This window comes from Mustela lutreola, chromosome 14 (genome assembly GCF_030435805.1).
Source record: "Mustela lutreola isolate mMusLut2 chromosome 14, mMusLut2.pri, whole genome shotgun sequence".
In the NCBI taxonomy this organism is placed as follows: Eukaryota; Metazoa; Chordata; class Mammalia; order Carnivora; family Mustelidae; genus Mustela; species Mustela lutreola.
Window position 1 is genome coordinate 43,150,030 of NC_081303.1, and position 26,652 is coordinate 43,176,681.

At 47.2% G+C, this 26,652-nt stretch overlaps 1 protein-coding gene across 2 annotated transcripts; it reads right to left on the reverse strand.

Moving 5' to 3' along the window:
• Window positions 1–10,614: 10,614 nt before the first annotated feature.
• On the reverse strand, window positions 10,615–25,357 carry DYRK3 (dual specificity tyrosine phosphorylation regulated kinase 3). 2 transcript variants are annotated; one of them, XM_059146038.1, is made up of 3 exons: window positions 25,086–25,357; window positions 22,956–23,067; window positions 10,615–17,209 (listed from the first exon to the last, which is right to left on the reverse strand). In XM_059146038.1, the coding sequence occupies exons 1-3, from the start codon at window positions 25,160–25,162 to the stop codon at window positions 15,635–15,637; spliced, it is 1,764 nt and encodes a 587-aa protein (XP_059002021.1). In that variant the 5' UTR covers window positions 25,163–25,357; the 3' UTR covers window positions 10,615–15,634. The 2 variants fall into 2 exon arrangements, with proteins under 2 accessions (XP_059002021.1, XP_059002022.1); XM_059146039.1 differs by lacking the exon at window positions 25,086–25,357 and adding an exon at window positions 24,822–25,051.
• Between the last annotated feature and the right edge of the window lie 1,295 nt (window positions 25,358–26,652).

The following is a 26,652-nucleotide window of genomic DNA, read 5'->3' on the forward strand; positions in this document are numbered from 1 at the left end:
CAATGAATGATAGGACCTGGTTACTGTTTTTTAACAGTTTTTAACTGGGTGCCCATAGTAAGTTCTGTCCTCTGTCCCAGAGGAACACAGCCAAGTTCTTGGATTTGGAAATAGTAAAAGACATGACAGTTTAGTATAGAGGATGAGAGGAGTTGCCTCTATGGGTAATTGTTTATGGGGGTTGGGGGAGGAGAGAAAGAGAACACATGACATTAATAAATCACAACCACATTCAATAAAACAGAAATTGGGATCCTCAATTTCAGATAAAGGCAACTAATACTCCCTTTCCACATTTTCTTAGTATCAGAACCCTAGCTTTTTTTTTTTTTTTTTTTTTTAAGATTTTATTTATTTATTTGAGAGAGAGTGAGAGAGAGCATGAGAGGGGAAGAGGTCAGAGGGAGAAGCAGACTTTCCATGGAGCTGGGAGCCCGATGAGAGACTTGATCCCTGAACTCCAGGATCGTGACCTGAGCCGAAGGCAGTCGCTTAACCAACTGAGCCACCCAGGCACCCCCAGAACCCTAGCTTTTAAAAGGCAAAAGTCAGAACTCAGACAACAGGGAAGCTTCTCTTTCTTAGGATCTGACAAAACAGAGCCAATGAGAAATGGAAGTGGGACTCAAAAAAGAGAAAGTCCTTTCCGGAGATGCACCTGTGAGATTCTCTAGCCAGTGGAAGGAAGACAAAAAGCATAACTGACCCTCTACTACTCAGTGGTAGTGTACCTCACATGCATGGCCTCATTTAAGCCTCATACTATAAGGTAAGAATGACTATTTCCATTTGTGGCTTAATAGAGAAAAAAATCTAGCCACATACTTAGTCTGGGACAAAGGGACAAAGATCTTTCTGACCCCAAAGCACATGCCTTGTCATCTCCCTAAGACCATGAGCTAGAAAGTCTCCCCTCCCAGGATAGTGGCTATCTTTCCAGATTCATTCATTCATTAAACAAGTCTTAACTGAGTGACCAGGCACGGAGGAAGGCTATGGAATAGATGTGGTTCTGCTTCGGGGAAGGAGAAGGTCCTTCTGGACGAGAAAGTTCTACAACTGTAGGAACCTGAGATGGTCGCCACCCCCTTCTCTGCTAGTATCAGTATCTGAGTAATTCCCCCCCAGGGAAAGGGCCAGAACCCGGTAACCACAACTGGTCTGACCAGGCTAGGGAGAACAGAAGAGAAAGACACCGGAAGTCTGAGAGTTAAACTGGACCCTGGCAGGCTCCCCATGGTTGCAGTGTTAAAGACAGGCCCAGTAACGTTAAATGAATGATACACTTAAACATGGCTAACATGGCACATTTCATATTGTACACAGCTTGCCACAATAAAAGAGTTTAAAGGTCCACTTAGCAAAATAAACTCTTGAAAACAATTTTTTTAAGATTTTATTTTTATTTTTTAAAAAGATATTATTTATTTGACAGAGAAAGAGAGAGCGCGCGCGAGTGCACAAGCAGAGGGAGAAGCAGACAACCCACTGAGCAGAGAGCCTGATGCGGGGCTCAGGGCTCGATCCCAGGACCCTGAGATCATGACCTGATCCGAAGACAGAGGCTTAACGAACTGAACCAGCCAGGCACCCCTGAGATTTTATTTTTAAGTAATCTCTCCACCCAACTTGGGGCTCGAACCTGCAACCCTGAGATCAAAAGCAGGGAGCTCAACAGACTGAGCCAGCCAGGCACATCTTGAAAACAATTTTGAAACACACTATGCCACACTGCTCCTAATTGTACATTTATCTAAAACATTGACCATTCAGGCACCATTCAGTTTGTTTTTGTTTTAGGATATCAGCAGAAGAAAGGAAGGAAAGAAGGAAAGGAGGAAAAAACTGTAGCAAAAGCACCATTAATTTACCTGTGGAAACAGTCACAGCCATAGTCCAATTGTTTCCCTAAAAGCAACAATTGTCCTGGTTTGTTTCCTACCCATAGCATCCAGCATCTGATACCTGAAGCGTCGCGGTGCACATAAAAGGAAGGTTCGGTAAGGCACCTAAAAATAAATGTAAATCATAAAGCCTGTTAAGCAACGATAACAAAAGCAAAACAGGCCCAGGACCAAGTCTTTCCGGCCTGAGTGCCACAGTCACCAGGTCACTCTGACCTTCTCTGGCAGGCAGCCCCGGATGGCTGGGAAAGGTGACTTCCCCACCAGGACGGAAAGAGCCTGACAGCCACGAGGGGCTCAGCCCTGGGGGGTGTCTCAGGTCCAGGCATGAGCGACAGTGACAGCAGCTTCTGACAAGAGAGAGCACCCTGGCAGTAGGACTACTGGGGTCCTAGGACCGGGAAGCACCCCCTTTCCCACTCCACGTCAGGGACCGCCCAGCCACACAAACACCGTGGCAGGCAGTGGCCTTCCCGGGAGGCAGGCAGTACCTCTGTATCTGCACATAACAGATATGGAAAGAGCTAGGTTTGAATAAAAGATATGCAAACAGGTAGTTTCTATTCCTCTATGGGGCAAAAAGAAAAAGTGACTCACTCAATGCTGTCATTGGAACCAGCGCCCATGCTTTTTCCACTGTAATGTGTCAGTCCAGAAAACTGAAAGAGGCTCCTGGCCGGGGACTGGGACTGCAGTCAGGAGAAAGAGAAGGAAGCTAGAGGGACTCGAGCCTGGACTCTCAGCCTCCTTCTCCTCCTCCTCCTATCTGTTGTTGTTGTTGTTGTTTTAGTTTGGGGGACACAAATTGCTAAGGACTAAAGTGAGGGATGAAGCCACCTGGGGGCCATGTCATACCTCTATTCACCACCAGAGGGGGCAGTTGCTCCACAGCGGTGGTCTCTGCTGGGCCGAGAAGAGACTTCCTAAACTGAGAGACCCCTAAGGCCCTAAGGGTCATTTTAACTCTCCCCCGCCCAAGTGTGGCCGGCATTGACTTAGCAAATGTCACCCCGTTTTCGATAAGGGAGGCATACACGGATCATCTTGTCCCAGGCAGCTGGCTGTGTTCCCCACCCTTAAAAGAATTCCAGAAATAAGAGTCCGGCACCTCGCTTGGCGGCTCTTGGAAGGCTGTCCGTTTCGGCTGCTGGCTACCCCAGCCCCTGTGACAGGAGCCCCACCAGGGCAGGTAACCGCCGCTCTCGGTGACGGAGCTTTAGCCCCTGCAAAGGGAGCCGGGATTCCTTTCTCCTGCCCAGGAGACCCAGGCACCTTCTCCCATTCCTTTGGGCTCCTTTGGGCTGAGAGCAACACTTAGACCCTTGGTCTGCAACCGAAATCCCAGAGCGCCTTTGTGCGCCTCTTCAGCTTCTTTCTCTAAGAAGCACCCTTTGTGGGGGTGAATTTGGGCTCCTGAGAAACCCCATTTAGAATCTACTCCCACCCCGCCTTGCCCCCAATGCATCTGTCTTCGCTTCATTCCATCTGCTGTCCTCAGAGGAATGGCTAATTAAATTGAAAAGAGCTGGCCTATTTTTGGTATTTTTCAGCTAAGACCTGGAGGAATAGCCACAAAGTTTGGAAAGAACCCCAGGGAGACTGAAAAGCCCCGGAGTTGGCTGGTTATTCTAGGATTTCAGATCCTAAATCCCATGGGCTGTCTGCTCTAGTTAGGGCTCCGTCCCAGGCTCTGGGGCATCAAATTTGAGGGTGGAGGAAGGGGAAATACCCTCCTGGGTGGGTGGGTCTTGATCCCCCACATCCTAGAAGGGACAAGCTCCTTTATTTGGCTTTGTTTTTCCACTGCCAAGTCAGAACAGCAACGGAAAGAGTTTTGGGGAATAACACTTTTTTTTTTTTTTTAAAGATTTTATTTATTTATTTGACAGAGAGAGATCAGAAGCAGGCAGAGAGGCAGGCAGAGAGAGAGAGAAAGAAGCAGGCTCCCGGCCGAGCAGAGAGCCCGATGCGGGGCTCGATCCGAGGACTCTGGGATCATGACCTGAACCGAAGGCAGCGGCTTAACCCACTGGAATAACACTTGTTCTCTCTAGAAAGGTGGCGGGGAGTTGGGGTGAGGGGTGAGCTGTGGAAGGGGGCAGGGCGGAAGCCGAGGTACAGATCCCCAGCTCGCGCTCCTTCACCTGCTTTTGTACAAATATTGTGTCCTTCCAGAAAATTACTTTCTACCCACAAAGAAAACCGGTCATGGTACTCCCTCCATGGAAACACCCTTGCTTCCTTATTTATCGGCTTGACTGATCAACTCTGGAACTGGACCCATAATATTCCTTTGAATCATCCCACACATTTCCCAACAGATTCAATTCCTGCCAGCCTGTGTTCTAGCTGCCCTGAGTGTTCACTTTCCTTTCTCTCTTCTTGCTGTTCCCACACATTTCCCAGGAGTTCCCTTTTCTGCTTCCCAAACTCTATTTACTGATGGACTCGAAGTGCACATGTTACCTCTCCTAAGCTTTTTTTTTTTTAACACTTCTAGAAATTAGCCACTGTCTCTGCTGTGACTCTCTAGAACTTTGATAATCCTTCCATCATACCTGCGACCAAACACATTACAGTGATTTTTGTACTTGTCTCTGTTCTGTGTAGAATATTTGCTTCTTGAGAGCCGGGAGTGTGTTTTCCCCATCCAGATAGCCTGGGTTCCAAGCATGGAGCCAAGTGAGTTTTAATTGATGAATTGCTTGATCAGTTAGGACCTCACCCTTGGAGGCAGAGGAAACCTGTCCTCTCAAGAAACCAGAGGGGAAGAGAGTTCATAAATTACAGGCGGGTAGTTCAGAAAATGATCCTTCCCAGGTTCGGTGAGAAGTACTGTGTGGAGTCAGACAAGTACAGTCCGATGGCTGTCTTTGTCCACGGCTGTTACAGAAAATCCCAGGTGTGGAAAGACCTGAAACTTGACCCCGGGTGGATCCAGTTGCGAAGCGGCATTCTGCTGCAGTGAATGAAAGTACTCCCAGCTCTTTGCTCATCTGTCTTTCAAGCCCCATCTCACATTCCCACTTCCTCCAAGAAGGCTTCCCTGAACACTCCTGGCCCCTGGTTTTCCAGTTAGAATATCAAGTTCTTTTTTTAAGATTTTATTTATGTATTTGAGAGAGAAAGAGAAAGGAGGGCCCAGTGGGAGGGACAGAGGGAGAGGGAGGAGAAGCAGACTCCCCACTGAGGAGGGTGCCCGTGGGGCTCAATCCTGGGGCTCGAGGATCATGACCTGAGCTGAAGGCAGAGGCTTAATTGACTGAGCCACCCAGGCGCCCCTAGAATACCAGGTTCTTGAGGTTCTATGCTCAGTGGACAACACAATGCTGGTGCATGTTTTGTGCCCCTAAATTGTTTATTGATACTGATGGAATTGCCTCTTAGGATCATAGAGACCGTGTTGTACGCACCTTATCCCTCTGGATCCACTCCCCATGCTCCCACCACACTCTGCGCTTGGGGACTTGGCTCTTTAGGGTCACACCAACCAGTCTCTTCTCCCCTGGTTTTCAGTTAGGTTTGGCCCATAAGAGGTTGTGGGAGTAAGAGGAGATGGCAGCCTGTTCAGCCTTCTTGCTTCCTCCCTGCTGACTGGAGGTTGGCCCTGCCTGTCTTCCTCTACCAAAGGCAACCATACTCTGAAATTGCCTCAGCCGTCCCCTTGGCCGATGTGGCTAGCCCTTGGGTGCTTCACTGACCTTTGAGAGTTTCCTATAACCCTGCCCCAGTTTTATAAATAGCCTCTTATCAGACTCTCGCTGTTACTCCTCTCTGAGTGGGGATTAGACACGGTGGCCTTTTGACCCCCTTGCCTAGCTCTGCGCCTGTCAGCGTTCTCCAGATGGTGGCTCCACATCAGTGCTTGGGCCCTAAATAGGCTCAGAATCAAATTTATTAATTACATGCCAGGAACTTACATGCTTCTGCATATGTCCCACTCCCCACTGATTTCTTAAATTTTCAAGCCAAGGAAAATGAACCATTGTCCCGACCTCAGGAGTAATCTTCATGAAACTTAAAGTTCCACAATATTCCCTGAAATCAAAAATAATCCTAATCCTTCCCTATATGCCCACTGTTTTTCTGAACCAGTTAGATATGCAAATGTGCAGTGGTTTTTTTGTTTGTTTGTTTGTTTGTTTCTTGGTGGGAGGGGGTCCCAATTTCTCCCTTGGAACAATCAACCATCCAGTCAATAATCTTTGGCACTGTTGTGTGTGCCCTTCCTCCATTCCCCTAGTTCAGGCTTCTTGAGTTCAGGTTTCTTGGGGCCAACAGCTCCTGCCGTCGGGACCTCGCCATTCCACAGGACCATGTCATCCTTCAGGGAGCAAGTTTTCTGACCCTTTGCAGTCCCCAAACAGCCATCCAGACACCCCCTGCAATGACAGGTGCACCTGGGTTCCACATTTTCCACCATGATACATGGGGCATTTTTCCCATCAGCAGGATCTGAGCAAACAGGTCTCCTGGCTCAAGGTTCCCCAACTTCTCAAAAGCTCAGATCTGAACAAGGAGGGCTTTAGCGTGCTGAACCATTTCACCTAGTTCCAGGACTTTGGTAAACCTCTTATCCCGGGAGCCTCTCTCTGTCTGCTGCCCTAGATCGCCCAGGGGGCCCTGAGAGCCAGATCCCAAACCGGCCACCTAAAGGGAAACTGAGGTCTAGAGAAGGGAAGCAACCTTTGCCCTGAGTCCCGGAGTCTCAGGAGAAGGTGAGTGGGGGAAGGGAGAGCAGACAGGTGTACCGCTGAAGGTCATCAACTGTAGACATTCATCCTGGGAAGGTTGGAGTGGGGGCAGGAACGCACGCACACAGGATGTCAAACTCTGGGAAAGAGAACACATGAGCTCTGTATGTGTGTGTGTGTGTGTGTGTGTTTGCACGCCCATGAACACCCACTGGAAGCAACAGCTTTGGCCAAATTAAGACTCGTGGCACTTTTGTCAACCTTTTTCTCCCTTCATCTCCTTTGCCTACACTGCCCGCCTGGGGGTTATCACCCTTTCCCAGTGCCAGGACCTGGGGACTGATAGCCTCGCCTGGGGTGAAGTCCGGCTGGCTGGCTCCCTCCCCGGCCTGAATTGCCCCTTCGCACTGCTTCCCCACGGCTCCTCCCCGTCCACCCAGGCCCCATAAAGAAGAGCTGGCATCCTTGCCCACACAGCTCCTCATGCCAGATTGAGACACTTGAGCTGGGAGATTACCGGAGCTCTCTTTTTAACCAGCTTGGGCTCATGTGACTGGCTTTGGTCCAGGCAGACAGATGCAGGCCAGCCCTCCAGGCTGGGCACACAGCACTATTTATTTCCTACTGGGTTCTCTGCAGGCGAAAGCTGGCGGGGTGGGGATTTCTCATTGCATTTAAGCCTCAACTGGCGCCACTGAATTGCCCCAGGCTCAATCCTGTAGGTAAAAATATCAGCGCCCCCCCCCCCCCCCCGTGGCCACCTCTGGGGAGCTGGTTGGGGGCAGAGGAAGAGAGTCACTGAGGATGCACCATAAACACTGCATGGGTGGAATGGGGGTTGAATCCGGCACCTTCTTTTGATAGCAGCAGAGGAGAGTCTGTCTCTAAACCATGGCTCAGTGACTAACCAAGGGGACCAGGGTGCTTGGTGTCTCCAGTATGGGGCTCAGTCTCTCTCACTTTGTGTGTTAGGAAGAGCCTGGGCACCATTCATTCAGGATCTCTCAGGCGGGAGGCATTGCGGAGGATGGGTGGTAGTGTGGGACAAGGTCATGACTAGTGACCGCGAGGGGCAGCCACCACGAAAACCCATCCCCACCTCTTCTCTTCCCTTCCTTTTCTTTTCTCTTTTCCTCCTTAGGGCACTAGTGCGTGTCTACAACATATATATATCTACTTGAATCTCAACTCTGCCTGAGCTTTGTTTAACTTCCACCAAATTTTTAGAGCAAGAACTCATGTCTTCCTCACTTTTGAATTGCCCAGCGCAGCGCCTGGGACCCAGAATGCAGGAGAGAAGAATGGAGAAGGCAGGAAGAGAAAGGAGGGCCAGGCGTTGGGGGGGGGGGGGGGGGGGCTCTGCCGAGAGCTTAGCTGTCGGGGGAGGGAAGGACACTCCCGGGGCTCCGGGGGCCTGCTGTTGCTGCCTCCCCGGTTTCTAACTTTCCCGACCGCGACTCCTCGGTGGGAGAAACCCCAGCCTTGCCCTGTCCCCCAGTCTCAGCTCCACCCAGCCTCTCCGGGCTAAGGCTGTGCCTTTCTCCGGGGGGTGGGGGGGGGTAGCAGAATTCAGGGCTGGGAATAAAGAACGAACCAAGGGATTACTCTCTCTTTGAAATGCAGCTGCCTCGGTCCAGGTTGGGCTTGGAAAGGGTAGGATTGGGGGGGAGGGTGACGATGCGGATGGGAAACAGTTGTCCCTGCAGGAAGACGGGCCGCGGAAGCTCCCGACCCCTGTGATCCGGGCAGGGTGAAGGGGAAGCACCTGTGGTCCGCCCCTCTGCTTGGCGCCGCGGAGAAGTCGGAAGCCACCCCCGTCTCACTCACGCGGCTTTGCCTGGGCGATTCTTCTAGCATTTGGAAGCGGAGAGCGATTGGGGGATCCAAGGAGAAGAAAGGGGGCTCTTGAATGAAGACGGTTGACCGAGATGGGACTGCAGCTGATCAGAAACTGCAGAACATGATCTCAGGGAGGAAGTTTGAATCCATCCCAAACGTTCACCGGGGTCTCAGGCTCCGACAGAGTTTGAGGATGTTAGCTAAATAAACCATGTCGGTACAGCAAACAGCAAAGCTAGCCAGCGAGTTGGGAAGGAGTCGGGAGAGAGGGAAGAGTGGTAGGGGACTCTGGGGTCTGCTCCTTCCTCCTCCCCTGTGGGTGCCCGGGAGAGTTAATTCGGGATAGAATGGAGGTCTGAAGAATCAGCACCAGGAGGCAAACCCCTGACTAGAAATCATGCTAGGGAAACCCCGAGGGTGACCCCAATCGCATCGTCCAGGACAGGAATGGAGGGAGGGAGAGCTCTGGCATAGTGGCTCTTTCACACCTCCCCTCCCCCATCTTTCTCCTCCGTCAGCTCAGGACACAAGCCGCACACCACCCACAGAGACTCCGAACGTTCTCTTCCAAATCCATCTCCCCTTCCTGCCCCATTCACTTACCGATTTTCATAAATTTAAAACCAGAACAGAGGGGCACCTGGGTGCTCAGTGGGTTAAAGACTCTGCCTTCAGCTCAGGTCATGATCCTAGGGTCCTGGGATCCAGTCCCGCATTGGGCTCTCTGCTCAGCAGGGAGCCTGCTCCCCCCTCTTTTCTGCCTGCCTCTCTGCCTACTTGTGATCTCTCTGTCAAATAAATAAATAAAATCTTTTTTTAAAAATAAAATAAAACCAGAACAGAGCAATGGTAACTTGGGAGTTCTCTCTGAGCTCACTGCCTGGCTTTTGAAAAACAACAAAACCTATGAACAACAGGCCAAGATGCTGTGGATACTCCCATCCCTGACAAAGGCCATTGGAGAGTTTCCCCGCCCCCCAGCCTCCCACAGTTGCTCAATAAATCAGTCAGTGTTGAAAGAATAAATGCACGAACAAAGGCCTGTATGGACGTGCTTCAGAAAGCAGAGACGTTTGGGCTAGAGCTCCACCCTGGGCATGGTATTAGTTCCGATTGGGTATCCTCGCGCATCAGGAGCCTGTCAGCCGCCAGATGCAGGGGCAGGGCTGGGCAACCTTTGCAAAACAAGGTCAAATTGTGGCCAGGCTCCGGCTATGGAAAGATCAAGATCAGACCTCAGCATTGTTACCGACAAGCAGTAGTCACTCAGGTTTCTGCCTCTGGACTGAAATGCCTTCCTGGGTAATGAAGAGCAACGTGCAACACACCAAGTGTTCCCAGTGCCATTCCATCGCCTTCTCTAAGCTCTGAGTTTTGAAGAGCCCCACGGCTGTCCTGGCTTGGGGTATACCAGATGGTGGGGGAATGTGGACAGTGTGCGGAGGAAGGCTGATAGAACTGTGCCCGGCTGTAGTTTCTCTGACCCTGCAGCTGCTTTCGTGGGAGCACGGGAGGCCCTTCTCCAGCTTCAGGCCAGGCTCCCAGAAAGCCTGTTCAAGAATCTAGGGGACGATTCAAGGATGGCAGAAGGCAGTCCTCCAGCTCGGTGGCCACTGGGCTCCTGTTGCCGGGGCATCATGGCCCAGAGCAAGATCAGCAGCAGACAGGAGCGAGACTGCCCAAGGGCCACTAAGAACTTTGTTTCCCTTTCCTTCTATGCTCTCAGTTCTGTGAGGATTTAAGTTCTTGAGTGGTACAAGGCTTTGGCCCAAGACAAACACTGAAACTTCTGAAATAAAACTGTACTCCTTGAATCTGCTTGATAGGATTCACCCTTAAGGCTGGGCCCCTGAAGGCTAAATGTCAGTAATCCTGATGGGAGAGCGGATGTGTAGGGCCCCTGGGAACATGGCCAGCCCTACATGGCTTCCCATCTCCCTTTTCCACAAAGCCAGGGTGTATGTCCCCAGGCTCTGGGGAGCTACAAGAACTGTAGCTGTCTCTCATCCTACCCCTTTATTTCCTTTTTTGAGCATTTTCTTTATCATTGTCAGCGCTGAAAACCCATGACTGGTGCCCACTCACATGCTGGGAACCTCTCAGGGTATAGCACCCAGGACCAGCTAGGGACGTCCTCAGACTTGGTTTTGAAACAATCAGGAGATGCTGAAAAAGTCTCAAAGCATTTCATCTTTATTTTTTTAAAAAACAAACACCCCCCACCCCAAAACAGAACAAAACAAAATCCATTGACTCATCCATGCCAAGCTACACTTCCCAGAGGAAGCGTGTCAGCAGATTCAAAGGAACAATGATAGAATCCCATGATACCAAAATGATTCAAACGTGATGCTTTAGAGGCTGACATCCTGAGCTGAAACAGTCACGGGTCACCATCTGGCCCGATTTGGGGCCCTTCTTTCTTTTTTAGCTTATTTGTGTGGTGGCAGAGGAGGGGAGACTCTCTCTAGTCAACAGGCAGGCAGGCTTCTCCTGTTATAGAAAAATGATGACAGTCTAGGCACGACTTAGCGGTTGGTGAGCTATATTAAGAATCATATTCTCTCCTTCAAAGTCTAGACGATGTATTTGTGGCTCTGGCTTATCTCAGGGGTTATGGATCTCAGGAGCCAAAGCTTTTAGTCCTTACATGGATGGGTTCATTGTGACGCTTACAAACTTACCTCACTGAAATTAGTGGGCATACTTGAATAGACACTTGGAAAGGGTTACCCCTAATCGCATTATAGTTGAAGGCCAGGTTTGGAGGTAAATTCCTTTAAATTCCTGGGATTCAGGAAATACAGTTTGAAGATGAAAGCGGGACATGTTCAACTGAGGGTATGAAGAATATTCTTGAAAACGGGGAGGCTGATCCTGGCAGAGGACAACTCTTCCTTGATGTGCTAGTTTCTCGTCTTATCTTGTCCCTCTCTTTATTTGGAGACTTGAGGTTGTTCATATCACAGATGACTGCAGGGGCTCTGCGTGTAGTTAAGTTACAGCACTCTACGGACCAGTCATCTCCAACATGATGGGAGACCTGGAGAAAAACATGTTCTGTCCGCCTGGCTCAAAAGTTCAGTACTTTTCCTTCATTCTCAAAGGAGAAAAAAGTATCCAGAGGCAGTCCAGAATGATCGTTGCCACTTTTCCAGCTTCCATGCTGAGGACAACCAACAACAGATGCATGAGAAATAATTAAAAGCTTTCCATGGTTCACTAAACCAATAGGAGCATTGTTAGGAAAGCTCAGCATTTATCAGCTGCTATTTAAAATTTAGCATTTAACTTTAATTATGCCTACTTAGGAATTAGGCAAAACAGTGTTTCAACACGACCAGCTGCTGCAGATCCAAACTGTTTCGTGGTTGAACTTTTTATTTAATCATCTGTTCTGTTGCTTTTGATCATGCAACAAACCCCATTCTTAACAGATTAAAGGTCAAAAAAGTTAGGAGTATAATGACATTCGCCAGCTAACCCGTCTGTCCCAAACCCTCTTAAGACACCGAAGACTCAGGACACCTGGGTAGCTCAGTTGGTCAAACATTAGAGTCTTGATTTCAGCTCAGGTCATGATCTCAGGATTGTGAGATAGAGCCCCGCATCAGGCTTTAAGCTGGACATAAACCTGCTTAAGTTTCCCTCTGTCCCTCTACCCCTCTCCCCTCTCCCACTGCTCTCTCCCTCTAAAAAAACCCAAAAGTCAAAAACCAAAGCCAAGAAAACCCCCCACTGAGGACTAAAGCATGCTCCTATAGTCATACACTAAAGTCTTCTGGAGAAAAGCCATACTACACCCTCTCTTCCTTCAGAGTGTCTGAGGGACAGAAACAGAATCTTTTAAGTCACAGTTAAGGTTCTGGCTGTATTTTTCACTATTATCAAGGTGCCAAGTGCTAGACCAGATGTCCTCACATAATCCTCCTCTGATTACCCTTTCTCAAAAAGGAGAGATTAGAGATCATGTGGGTCTGGGGCACCTGGGTGGCTCAGTGGGTTAAAGCCTCTGCCTTCAGCTCGGGTCATATTCCCAGGGTCCTGGGATCGAGCCCCACATTGGGCTCTCTGCTCAGTGGTGAGCCTGCTTTCTCCTCTCTCTGATTGCCTCTCTGCCTACTTGTAATCTCTGTCTGTCAAATAAATAAATAAAATCTTTAAAAAAAGAAAAAAAAAGAGATCATGTGGGTCAATTTAAAAGAAGACAAGACGTGAGCACCTTCCTAGTGCACGGAGGGAAGTGAACCCCGACCACCTGCACACGACTGACAGCGTTACAGCCGGTGCACTGAGCATCATGAGGACGTGGGCCCGCCCATTTGAAGCTGACATTCCAGTAAAGGAAACCACGATAGCCTGTGATGAATGAACAGATCAGTCACTGGGAGGTAGGAAAGAGTCTGATACGAGGAGCAGGTATTAGCTGGATTAGCCAATGTCCCATGTTGGGGGGCAAAAGAATGACTCTAGGAATAAGGTAAAACAAAACTTCCTACCCACTCTTTTCATGGTGGCAATAGCAATTCGGAAACTCCACTGATTCGTTCAACTTAAAAATCAGTAGAAGCCAACCCACTTGAGCTGTTTAATTGAAATGACCAGAAAAGGGGCGCCTGCGTGGCTCAGTGGGTTAAAGCCTCTGCCTTCGGCTCAGGTCATGATCCCAGGGTACTGGGATAGAGCCCCACATGGGGGGGGAGGGTCTCTGCTCAGCAGGTAGCCTGCTTCCCCCACCCCTCTGCCTACTGTGATCTCTGTCAAATAAATAAAATCTTAAAAAAAAAAAAAAAATGACCAGAAGAACAAAAATGGCTGCAGAGCCATTCAGTGACTGCTAGGGAGACAGCCTGAATCTCTGCACGAACTCTGATCCAGTTCAGTCACTCTGCTATGGGCAGGGATCCAAGTGACAATTTAACAGTGGCTGATAAAAGGGGGCACCGGGTAACAGCTTCTAAAAATGACAACTTGCCCTAAACTTGAAACCAATTCATCAACCTCCCCAGATCCATCTGGTACAACAGGCTCGTTTTAAAGCAGCCCACTCTCCCTAAACCTGACTCGGCTGCGGAAGACGGCGCCCCAGCCAGCCCGATGACTCTGCTCTGCGTCACTCTCCAGGTTGCCAAACCTAGGCAGAAACACATCTATCCGCCTTCCCAGAGCTTTCTAGAATTTGTATGGCGTCAGAGTTGTCTACAGCCTGTCCTCGGCCTGGTTCCAGGAACCTAAATCTATCTACTCAATGCACTGAAACGGACCACGTGACCACCGCAGCCACGGACTACCTCCTCTCCCCGCGGCAGACGGCGTGGGCTGACCCAGGAGATTGCTTCCGACAAACACATCCCGGTTCTGGGCACGGCAGATGTGTCTGGGGCAGCCGTCTTTTTTAACGCTGTTTGCTTAAGAGCAGGTCTTCCACACTGATAACAACGGGCAAAACAACCCCGACACGTGCTCTGCCGAGATAACGTGGCGGCTGCTTACGCTGCTTCTCTGTGGGGCCGCGGGCTCAGCAGGAGCTGGAGGGACGTGGAGTGTGGGTGTGTTCCCACTGCCTTCGGTAAACCCGGAGCGAAGGAAGTGATTCAAGTTTTAAAATGTGCCATTGCTCAGGCACCAGAAGCACCAGGATGTGCCCTTTTCAAGAGGCCAAGGCCTCAGTCTGAACCCTTATGCCCGTGGCCAAGGCCATGCTGTGGACATCGGGTCACTCTCCGTTTTCACAGCCCATGCTGTGGAGACCAGAGTACTTCTGAGGCAGGAGTTCCTTCAGTGATGTGCCCCTGGCATTTCTCTTCTTCTGGTTACAGTGTTGCCCGGCGATCTTATGATCTCTGACCTTAAGGAGCTCGCAGACTAAGTTCTAGAGTGAAAATGGAACTGGGCCATCCTGGGAATGGTGCTGAAGAAAGCAACGGTCTACCTCAGAGAGGCCGCTCTGAGGACCAAGCTCGGGCACACTCTTGGAGGAGGGTGGAAGCAGAGGGGAAGGACACAGTAGCACTGAGTTTTGAGTTACTGTGCCTTCTCCGCCCTTCCAAGGAAGACATCTGGCTAGCAGTCAGCTTTACTGTCAGCCCTCGCTGAAATCTTAGCAGAGAAAAAGAAAGGATGTTCAAGCGAAGGAAAAGGAAATGGTTGACAGCCGGCACCTGGATTGTCTTATAGCTGAAGTTCACTCAGCACCTAGGGGGCAGTCTTCGGCTTAAATGGCCGGTGGGGAGACTGTGGCATGCTGAAGCGGCAGAGGGCTGGGGAGAGAGGAGGGTGGGCTGTGGGCCATGGTTAGGTTTCTCAGAGAGTGATCACTTTTATAGGGAAGAAGTCCATGGAAATGCAGCAAGTTGGCTGGTCTCCAGGGTTCCGAGAAACTCGGGAACTGAAGTTTACCTGCTGCTTCTCCCTTAACAGTCATCTGAGGCAAAGAAGCTGCTTTATGCTCCCTGGAGACAGGGGTGAGGTGGGGTTGTAAAGTGATACAGAGGACTTAAGTTTTAAAACCAGTGCTTGGTAAAGGGCTAGGATAGCTATAAAATGCCTTTCCCAGGAAACATCAGAAGCAGAAAAATCATAAAAATAATAACAACATAAAATTAAAACAGCACACATCACAGGATTGAAAGAGAAATGAGTCATTGAGAAGCAGTGACACCACTTTTTCAAGTGACTAAGAACTTCCAGAACCTTCCCCTGCCTCATATTCTGCCGAGCTCTTTCACCTGGGATGAGCCCACAGAACAGCCTGCTGGGGCAAGAGGGCTAGCTTCGGCTCTCATCCAGAACCACGGCTATGTCCCAAGCTACCCCTCTGGAACAGAGGCTGAGGGGGATGAGAAGTGACGAGTGGCCAGGATACACTTCCCGGGGCACCTTGTATCTTGAGAAAAAGGGACTTAAACCAGTAGCAGCATACGTAAGGTGATGTACATCTGACGACAATAACGAAGATGCACTGACCTATAAAAAGTCATTTAATGTACATTCCAGGATGGCCAACACAGGCTGGTTAGGTAATTAGCCCTTGAAGAGTTCTGTTACATCATATAAAAATGTTTTGCCTTGTTAAAAAAAAAAATCTAGTCTAACAAAAACATATCCGCCAATGGGCCTGTATTTTTTCCCCCATGTTCAGGTCTGCAAGATAATTAAAAATACAAACATATACATCTCTGAGCACAGCACTGTCCATTAGCTAATGAGTTTCGGCAGTACACTGCACAGAGGTATACCACCACTGGTTTCGGACATTAAGTTAGCTTTAAGCTTATTGGCTATTCCGACAACTGGAGGCAGCTTGGAACCCAGTCCCTGGAAAGCGTTTGCAGGATTTACCACCCGTTTGCCTGATACCTTTTCGATGGTGACAGGTCTGGGCACAGACTTACTAATCCAAGGATGTCTCAGTGCTTGAGCTGGGGTCAAACGGGCAGAGGGGTCCCACTGAAGGCACCTTTTCAAAAACTCTATAAACAAGTAGTCATCACATCCCTTCAGTGCTGTCACCCAGTCTTTGCTGCCTGGGGGGCCCCGCTTTTTCCCCCTACGTGAGCGACCCCCCACAAGCACGACCCTCCCATCTGCCTGAGTAGTCACAGAACAGTAGCGAGGTAGGCCCTTGGAGTTAATGAAGTACTTGGCACGTTTGGATTGCTCCAGAAGTTTCGGTGGTGGCATCCCGAGCAGCTCCATCATGCAGGCCAGCTGGTCTCCCTCATCCTCTCCCGGGAAGAGAGGCTGTCCTGTTAGAAGTTCTGCAAGGATGCAGCCAAAACTCCATATGTCTATAGGCGTGCTGTAGCGGCTCCCTAAGATGATCTCGGGAGCTCTGTAGAACCGAGACTGGATGTACGTGTAAAGCTTCTGGTATTCGAAACAGCTGGACCCGAAGTCAATGACCTTGGTCGCACTGCGCCCGTGGTGCTTTAGGAGAATGTTTTCTGGCTTCAGGTCACAGTGAATGATCTTATTTTTGTGGAGAGCATCCAAGGACTGCAAGATGGATTGGGCAAACTTGCGAACTAACTGGACGCTAAAACCCTGAAACTTGTTTTTTTTAATGAGCTCATAAAGGTCTATGCTCAGCAATTCGAAGGCCATGCAAACGTGGTTCCGGAAGGTGAAACTTTCCAGCATGTGGATGACATTCATGCTCCCAGTTTTGTCCTGCTTTTTAAGATGCTCCAGAATCCGGATCTCCTCAGCGGCTTGCCGATGGAAGCGCTTTTCATTGCGCACCATCTTCAGGGCCACGTACTGTCGAAGTTTGTGATCGTAGACCCGGGCCACCTGCCCAAAACTACCCTTGCCGATAATCTTCAGCACCTCGTATCGATAAGCTAGATGGTCACGAGGCACGTGAATATAGGCCCCGTCTGCATCGTCATAGCCACCGTTATTGGGCCCGCCGATCACTCCGTGTCTTTTTTTGGCATTTGGGCCCACGAAGTAAATCTCGGGGTAGTTGACGATCTCCAGCTTCTCGTAGGCAGTCAGGTGGTGTTTGTACTGCTTCAGGGCTTGCTCGGGAGTCAGGGGCACTGCTTTGGATGTTTTGGCAGAACTGCTGGCTTTCATCGCATTGGAGCTATCTGAACTTTTACCCTGAGAGGCGGCAGGAGAGCACTTTTCAGAGTCGTTGATGCCATCTGTCTGAAGAGTATCAGATCTTCTGTTGCCAAATTCTTGAAACAGCTGTTCTACCTTCACCTCACCTCCGCTCAGAAAGCGCTGAGTATGATCTCTAGTTAACTGCTCGGTGGTGATCTATGGAAAAGAAACATGAATGTGATGGTGAAGCCACTAAAAATAGGGGAAGGATGAAAGAACCTGTCCCTGGCCGGAACCACAACAGAACTGTCCAGTCACATAGGTTACAATTACCCAAAAAGTGAGATGAGAGGCAGGAGTCAACAGAGACTTGTGTCATACCGATCTTCAGACCCCCGGAGTACAATTGGCCACCTCAACCCCCAGTATAGGCCTTGCTTTGTTTAAGAACAAACGGTCTTCTTACCAAACCCTAAACATGCTAAGTTCCTTCTAATAGGTCTGTCTTTCCAGTGAGAGTCTTCTTACCCAACCCCCCTCATCCTGCACTCCTTCAAGTTCCAACTCAAGTCCCCTCCCTTCCATCTGGAACTACTCCAAGCCCAGGCGAATTAACCTCGTATCTTAACTGTAGCTTTTCAAGTCTGTACCACGTGATCTGGCATTTGATTATATACAGACTGTCTCCTATTGTTTACTGTTTTGAGTATCTCACCAATTCTTAAGGGCATACATCAGAATATGCATATTAAAGTGTTCTGTTTAAAAAAAAAAAAAAAAAAAGAAAAAAAAAAGAGGAGAGAAAGAATCCATGAAGGACCAGGCACTATTTGAACCCAGGTCTTCTGTCAGTCCAGCACCTTTCCCACAGACACAACTTGGCACTGGGTTCTACTAGCACTTCTACTACTCTCCACTAGGGCTGAATCATGGCTGTGGCCTGGAATCAAGCAAAACCTCATTATCTACTCCCAGGCCCCCCTCAAAAATGACTGAATGCTTGCAGTTCAGCTCACTGAATCACAAGAGTTCTAAGCCTAAGAGAATTCCTGAGATCCTCTGGGCCAATTCTTTATGCATCTGATGAGTAACAGTGAGAATCCAAGGCCCGGGGAGGGGTGGGGGAAGTTCTGCTAAAACTTTCCTATAGAGATAGTGTCTCTCTTCTGCGTCTCTAACCTACACCTACACCCATTCTTCCAAGGAAAAGCCTATGTGATAAAGGCACTTTACTCTTTACACTTGAATTTGCTTAACATTCTCCTTCAAGAAACCATAACTCACTGAAGAAAGCTCTACTTATTCCTCTGAGATGAAATATAATTCTATGAAATTAGATGGAGGAAAAGAAAAGCAAAAAAGAGAAATACAAAAAAATTACACACACACACTAAGGAAAATTCAAGATGGTGCTAGAAGGAAAGAAGAAAACAAATGAAAAGGTCATGATCCAAAGTGGCCATATCCTTAAAAAACAGAATTTTAATATAACCTAAGAAAAAAGCACAAAGCCTATTATCTAAATAACAATATAAAAGAGAAAACATAAATAGCAGCAAAAAAAAAGATGAAACAATTTAAGTGTTGGCCAATTTTATATACAGCTGTAGTTTTTAAGAGCCGGACATTCACTCCTGCCTGCTCCTTTCAGGTAATTTCTATCAATTTGAACATTTAGGGAGTCCTGTAGTTACAAAAACCGGGTGGTACCTGATAGCACACAAAAGTGAGGCAAGCGATAAAACTGTAGCCACACTTTGGCAAGCAGTGTTTGAGTAAAGAGATGATATATGCACCGAGAAAAATCTCTGATACCATAATGGAGAACTATCACTGGTCAAGAAAATAAAACAGGCCTGCAGACAGAACCTAAATACCTTGCTAAGTAGTAAATATTACACAACATGTTTCTTATCAGTAAGAAGTCAAATGACTCTTTCAGTCCTCAGGGCTGAAAAAACAGAAGAGGGTCCCATCCGTCTCTCTGGTCACAGGAACCCTCACTGTTCACTATTACAAGTGCTTTAAAAAAAAAAACCCCACAAATAAACAAGAAACAAGGGTTCTCAAGGAACTATAATCCAGGAGGCGATGGGTTTGGCAGAATGAGGGAATTAAAATTCTTTGGTTTTAGGGAGATTTACATAATAAAAGCGAAACTCCGCTTGCATCCCAGACGGTTTTCCTTAAAATTTTTACACCTAACTTCAGTGCTTCTACATATTTACTGTGAGTCACGTGCTGAAGAAGAGAGAGGTCTATGGGAGTCCTGGCTATCCTGCTTAAAAGCTTTAAGTCCCTGGGCAGGTTGCTTGACCTTTCGCCCAGTTTCTTAGCCTTAGTTTCTTTATATATAAAATGTGCATAATAATACCAATTTGCAGGATGCTGTGTGAACCAAATTATAATTAATAATATATGTGAATGACACTTACAAGCTATAAAAGATTTTACAAACACTGGTAATAATTTGGCAAAATTCTCAATATATCAAGGCTTAAACTATGTGCCTTCTCTTTGCCCTTTCAGTTTCTCTCTTCTCTCTGTGGGACCTCCTTCCATATCTCCAGTCCCCCTCCAGCAGACATCTGGCACTAAATAGGTCTCAGTCTCCTGCAGCATGATAGCCCCCACAACAGGCCTTCCTTTAGGGTGCACGGAAATCCCACACCCACTTTCTCTCCCAGCAAGAAACCTGCTTTCAACTTGCTCTACAATTTAAGGTGTCACCTCTTCAAGTTACTAGAACTTTAACAGATCAATGCCTTAACCCAAAGGAATGACCCTCCAGAACCGAGGTCACCAATGACAAGCTGGTAGGAAAGGGATTTGAGGGTCCATCCCTGGGTATTTTACCAACTCTGTCTACATGTAAGGCTGTGCCGGCTCTGGAGGTCTTCATTTCTGTTTGTGATAAAGAGAGGGTCTCAGGCACAGAACATTAATATAAGAACAGAAATTTAATTTGCATCGAACTACTACAATAAAATTAGGGATGTTGTTTGGATTTCCTGACTCTGGTTTTTCCTTGAAGTGAGCCTAAATCTCACTCCGTGTAAACTGAGTCTCAGTTTGCCCTCTGGAACTACACAGAAGTGTCCAAATTTCATGTAAAAGTCCTTCACATCCTTGAAGGGGGCTGTCCCACCCCCACCATTTTTCCCTGGGCTCATCAACCCACCACATCCTCTCCCTTACAGGGTTGCTTGGTTGCTTCCTATCCTATTCACACTCTCAACGTGGGCTGCACTGCATGTCTCTCTGGAAGTGTGGCTCCCGGGAAGAAAACCATGCTCCAGGTACAGTCCACTCTGGATTTTCAAGGTCTGAGTCTCCAGTGAATCTGAAGAATTACAGGAAGGAGTTTTTCCACACAGGGAGGGGTTCTCTTCTTAGGTTTCTTTCCTTTCCTGTACATAACTCAAATACTGGCCTGAATCAATCATGTATCAAGACTATTGTGCTATAAATAAAATCTTCCTTTCATTGTTCTAGGAGAATCTACAATGTGCATGCATGTTAAAGTATAATAGTTATAAAATACTACATATTTCTAGTCTTTAGTTATAATCACAATAACTGAGCAATACAGATTATATACTAATTATTTTTATAATTATGTAATTATCCCACAGGGACAGATAATGCCAGATTAATCATGTTTTGTTTAAGAATGCTTCACATATGCTGTTAACTTGAAGGGCTCTTGACATTTCAAATAGAATCCTCAGCTGTGTTAATAGAGTCTTGAAGATCTTGTTGAGAAATTCCGAGAAGGCATATACTTCTCATCCAGACAGGAAACACTCCATTCTCTTTCCCTAGCTCTTGACCCTAAATCTGCAACACAAAACTTAACCCAATAAAAGCCTATATGCAGATGGTTTATGGTATACAATGAGAACATAAGAACATCTTGGATAAACAATGAAGCCTAAAGGCTTTGTGAAAACAGCAACAGGGTCTGGGGATGGAGTCATGTCAGAAGGGTCTTTCCATGTCAACAGAGGTCAAAGAGCCTATATTTCAGCAAAATATGCAGAGACACCATTACCTTCGAATGAAAGTCCTATGTCCTCAAAATGGTTACTCTGTATATTATACATTAAGAAATTCATTTTGACCCTGAAACATACCATTTAATTGACCTGCTGGGAGATGATTAGCATTGGCTAACTCTAAATTGAAGTTAAAATGAACTTTTAAGTCACATGTTAATGAACCAGCCCAACTGCAAAAAGTTTCCCACAGAGACATGCTAATGGGCAGCCAGTAACCAAGAAAACTGATGGTCAGATGGACATTGCGGAGGGGATGTGCTATGGTGAGTGCTGTGAACTGTTTAAGACTGATGATTCATGGACCTGTACCCCTGAAACAAATAATACATAATACATTATATGTTAATTAGAAAAACAAAACAAAATAAAAAACCAAACTGAGGTCAACCAGAGGAGTATGAGATTCTGGAGCTCTGAGAAGTTTTTCACATATTAAAGAAACAAGCTTGCTGAGAATGGAAAGGAAACTTACTGTACTCCAGAGAACAGGTTAAAAATAGGGTGACCAGCCTTCTAAATATATTTAGCCAATACTCTGTAATATTATTAGCCTCAGAACTAGTGAAAAGATTGACTTTAATAGCAAAAGCTGACAAAAAGTTGGGGAGGGCTATGAAAAATGCATGCAATATTTTTTGGAATATAGAAACAATTTGAGGTCTTAGATGCAGAAATGTGAAGGAGAAATTACAAACTAGTATATTCAGTTATTCAATTCGTTCATTAGATGATATATACAGCAAATGTTAAAGTCACGGGATAGCTTTTCCCTATCCTGGAACTTGTCCAAACCCTGTTCTCCCTACTACTCTGTGTACGCTGAGGGAATATGAATTAATTTTTTTATTACCTTAAGTAAAACAGTGTCAAAAGCTAAATGTCTGCAAGCTCCAGAATGATTAAATTCATCAAAAACAAAACTGTACTGTTCAAGTTTTATTTATGGTCCATAAAGTGATTCTCTGTAGCATACTAATAAGCTAGGACTGCATTTCTCTCTTGCAGGGGAAAATAGGTACGGATCTATGAATTCAGGGGTATTTTCGATTTCTGGTTTTTGTTAAAATGAGTTTTTACAACACACAGCCTATATCCTTCTATAACAAAACAAACATTCCCTCGATAAAAGAATGTTTATAGCAGCAATGTCCACAATAGCCAAACTATGGAAAGAACCTAGATGTCCATCAACAGATGAATGGATCAAGAAGATGTGGTATATATACACAATGGAATACTATGCAGCCATCAAAAGAAATGAAATCTTGCCATTTGCGACAACATGGATGGAACTAGAGCGTATCATGCTTAGCGAAATAAGTCAAGCAGAGAAAGACAACTATCATATGATCTCCCTGATATGAGGAAGTGGTGATGCAACATGGGGGCTTAAGTGGGTACGAGAAGAATAAATGAAAGAATCTGGGATTGGGAGGGAGACAAACCATAAGTGACTCTTAATCTCACAAAACAAACTGAGGGTTGCTGGGGGGAGGGGGTTTGGGAGAAGGGAGTGGGATTATGGACATTGGGGAGGGTATGTGCTTTGGTGAGTGCTGTGAAGTGTGTAAACCTGGTGATTCACAGACCTGTACCCCTGGGGATAAAAATATATGTTTATAAAAAATAAAAAATTATATTAAAAAAAAGTAGCTTATTATTTTTTTGCTAATGCCATATATTTATCCCCGTGATTGAAAGGAATAAGTGCAGCTCCAAATAAAAATCATTCTATAAAGCTAAAGTGGGAACATAGCAATTGTTATTTCAAAGTCAAGAGAAACCAAAAGGAAACAAAAGAGTCTGGGTTGCCAGCGAGATGTAACTGTACCTTGGGCATTAAGTAGCACTTCCTTCTTTTCAAGACAACTAGAGAGCAAAGAACAACTTCATTTACTTACATTTAGTCTTCTGGGCAGAGGCGGTTCAGAAGGATTGCAGAGTACATTGGAACAGGGTGGGCATTTGGTTTCATCTATCATCATGAAGGTATCATAGACACCATCCCCCAATCTAGTTGAAAGGATTACAGATAAATCCATCAGTAACTTAAGTATATAAACTTGTATTTTCAAAACATTCTGTGTCTTTATTGCCTCACATCTGCCACAAAAAACTAATACAAATAAATGTCTACACTGCATGTTGGCATTGAATACAAACAACTGGGGTATTTGGCAAAAGAACAGAGGAAGCCCAATTTTCCTTTTTTTTTTTTTTTTTAAAGGGAAGCATTTCTAGGTTTTTATTTTGAAATAGTTAAAACAAGTCTGTCTTTGTGAATGTTCTTAAAAAAAAAAAAAAGGGGGACTCTCAGGGTGCCTGGCTGGCTCAGATGATAGAGCATGTGACTTTTGATCTTGGGGTTGTGAGTTCAAGTCATATATTGGGTGTAGAGATTAATTAAAATTGGAATATTTAAAAAAATTAAAATAGGGACTATCAAAAGGATCTCATTTAACTTACTACTTGCAACTAGAGGCTAGTTGAAATCTGAAGCCTAAAAGCTAACCAGAACAGGAAAAGAAAGAGGGAAAAAAAAAAAAAAAGGCAGAGGTAACTATATTTTAAAAATCAGAGACTTGGATTCTAATCTCAGCTCTACCACTGGCTGTATTAACTTCTTCCCTGACCTTGTTTTCCATACGTTATATGGGAAGAATAGTTTCAGTCTACAAGAAATGAAAGGTCTTAGGGCTTTCTTCTTTTTATTGTTTATTTACGTACCTACTTAACATCTACCTAATTTGTAGAAACATACAGGGAAAAGCACAACAAATACTAAAGGGATTCTCTAAATTACAAAATGTACTGAATTTCACTTCTATATCCACTTCATTTTCTGGTGGATGGTGGAAGCTAAATGCTAAACGATTAAGGAGCACCTCTGTTCTTTAGCACTGTGTCTCCACAACTGAAGAGGGAGAGGGTTTATTTTATTTAATCCACAGGGTGGTCCTAGATAATGTATTTCATCTACCACTAAGAATATGAATTTCCCAGTTATACACATCAGTCTTTCAGTGTATCATTTTTACATAATACACCACAAATTCAATAATAATGACCAGGAAGAATTTTTTAAAATCTTTTAAAATATGCTGAAATATTTATTTCAGTTTTTTAATTTCAATATTTAAAGTTGCCTTTAGAAACTGCTTTGTAAAATTACTTCTAGAGCTTTCTTCATTGATGTGTTATAGAAACACAAAGAATAATTTAAAAAGTCCAGTACAAATATTTTTGGAATATTCTTTTTAAAAACTAGCTCACATTCTGATAGCATTATTTATATCTTTACTGGAAACTGCTTCTCTGACAACCCAAAATTCGGGATGTGACTGAGTCTTTGCCAACAGCATGAATATAATAAATAAAATGGAAGAGGCGTCCACCTTTATAGAGAAAAAGACACTGAAGACCTGCAAGTATTCCTATAAATAGGCAGAGGAAATCACCCGAAGGAAGTCTGCATGCAAACGAAGCGCAGGGCTGGGGGGGGGGGGGTCCCTAGTCTCCTTTTAGGCGTAAAATACAATGCAAGGTGGAGAATCTCTCAAAATAGGATCCCCAGAAAGCCCTACTCAGCACAACCCTTCACCTGCATATCCGAAGCCGACCGCACCCCTCACGGCAAAACCCCAAGAGTTCAGCCCTTGGTTATCTGCTCTGAGCAACAGGGCTTCCGTGAAAGGTAGTGCTCCCTACCTCCACAGTTTGCTAAAAAAAGCCCCACACAACGTCCCAGGTTCTTAAGAGTTCCTTACCATATCCCCGATCTAGGGCTGCTTCTCGTAACTCCGCTCCAGCCCCCTCCCCCGATCGCGGTGGGCTTGCGGGGGAGGGGAGCTGACGGAGGGGAAGAGGGTGGATCCGTCCCCCCGAGGCGGTCAGAACCCTTCCCTCGTCCTTCTGCTAGCGGCTCACTCCAACCTCAGTCCAGGCCTCCCCCGTCCCGCCCCCCGACCTCGCCAGCCTGCTCCAGCCGCCCACTCGGACGCCCCCAGCCCGTTACCCTGCGGCGCCGTTACCTCCGCTGCTGGGGCGGGAGTCCGACTCCGGGCGGCCCCGCATCCTTCTGCCCCGGCCCGCGAGCCGTGCCTCCCATCCGCTAGCTCGGGACCCCCGGGGGGAGGGGCGGCGGTTGGAGGGTTCGAAGTGCAGGGTCCACCTGCGCTGGGGCGGCTGCCGCCGGGACCGCGACGCTTCCCGAGGGAATCTCGTCCAGACACTGCAGATCCGCGCGCCTTCGCTCGCGACTCGCTGGGCCGGGAGTGGGGAGAAGAGCAGCAGGGGTGGGAGGGGGAGCGGTGTGGTCGCCTAGCAACCGCGGCACGCCCCGGGAAACGCCTCTGCGCCGCTACGCGGTGACGCAGGGGGGCGGGGCCCGAGGCCTAGCCCCACCGCGCGGCGGTGGCCTGGGCCACTCGCGAGGGCTCCGGGAGATTCCGGGCGGGACGTCAGTCGCGGGTGCGGCGGGTGTTCTCTGGCGGCGAGTGAGCGGCGGGGAGCCGCTGCCGCTGGGGGGAGAAAGGCCCGGACGGAGGATTTGTGGAAGTAGCCGTGAAACCCGCAATTTCTGCCTCAGAAGTACGGCCCGCCCCTCACTGTCTATTGTCCTTCAGCACGTTGTAGCCTGAACTTCTAAAACCTCCCTTGAAGATGTGTGAAACAATGAATGAAAAAACGTGTCATTTCCATAGGTTTTCCCACCGAGGGGCTTCTCCCCCCGCGCCCCCGCCGGAGGGCAATGAAAGCTATAATAAAAACGTAGGAAGCTACGTTTAGTGACACTTCGGTGACACCGGGCCAGCGCTCCCGAACATCGTTTTGTTCATGTCAGCGACCACACCGTAGGACATCCCCCTTGGACGGATTTAAGTAGGATCCAGAATTTAAGCGGACATCGGACTCCCCCGCCACGGGACGCCGCGGATGGTAGGGCGCCAAGAGCCATTTTTCCGAGGAGGAAACTGAGGCCACGGGATCCCTGCTTCTCCAGGATCTTCGAGGAAGTCCAACCTCCCAGCCTGCCTTTGGCTTGCAGTAGGCCCCCCGGAAGGCTCTGGGTTGTTTTTTTTTTTTTTTTTTTTTTTTTTTGTTTGTTTGTTTTTCTAGGAATATTTAGGGAGTTCGTTTCTTCCTTTTCTGAAAAAGTGAAGAAACCTCAGTAAACCCTAATGTTACATGGATTTCGATCCTTGGAACGAAGTGAGACGGAAGGAGGTTAAAATAGAAGAACGCAAATGCGGTTCTCTTGTGCGTGGCATCTAATCGGAGTTCCTGGAACCTACGAAACCCCGAGGCCCAAAGAGAGAGAAACAAACGTTCTCAAAATGCCGAACAGGGGCACCACCTAGTGGGGCCTGGAGACTCATTGTCCCAAACCAGCGTAGCATAGTCTCTAAATCTGAAAATTTCCATCCGAGGCTCATTTCCGTGTGACTAAAAGTCATATTCCCTGTTCTCATGCCTCCAAGTAAAATGTCCTTAAAGAGTCAAAGGATTTTCACTTTGTAAACTAAGAATGTGTCTGTTTGGGGAACTTTTAGCGTTGCGACCAATGTTGCTTGAGCTGCTCAATGACATCAATAAAAC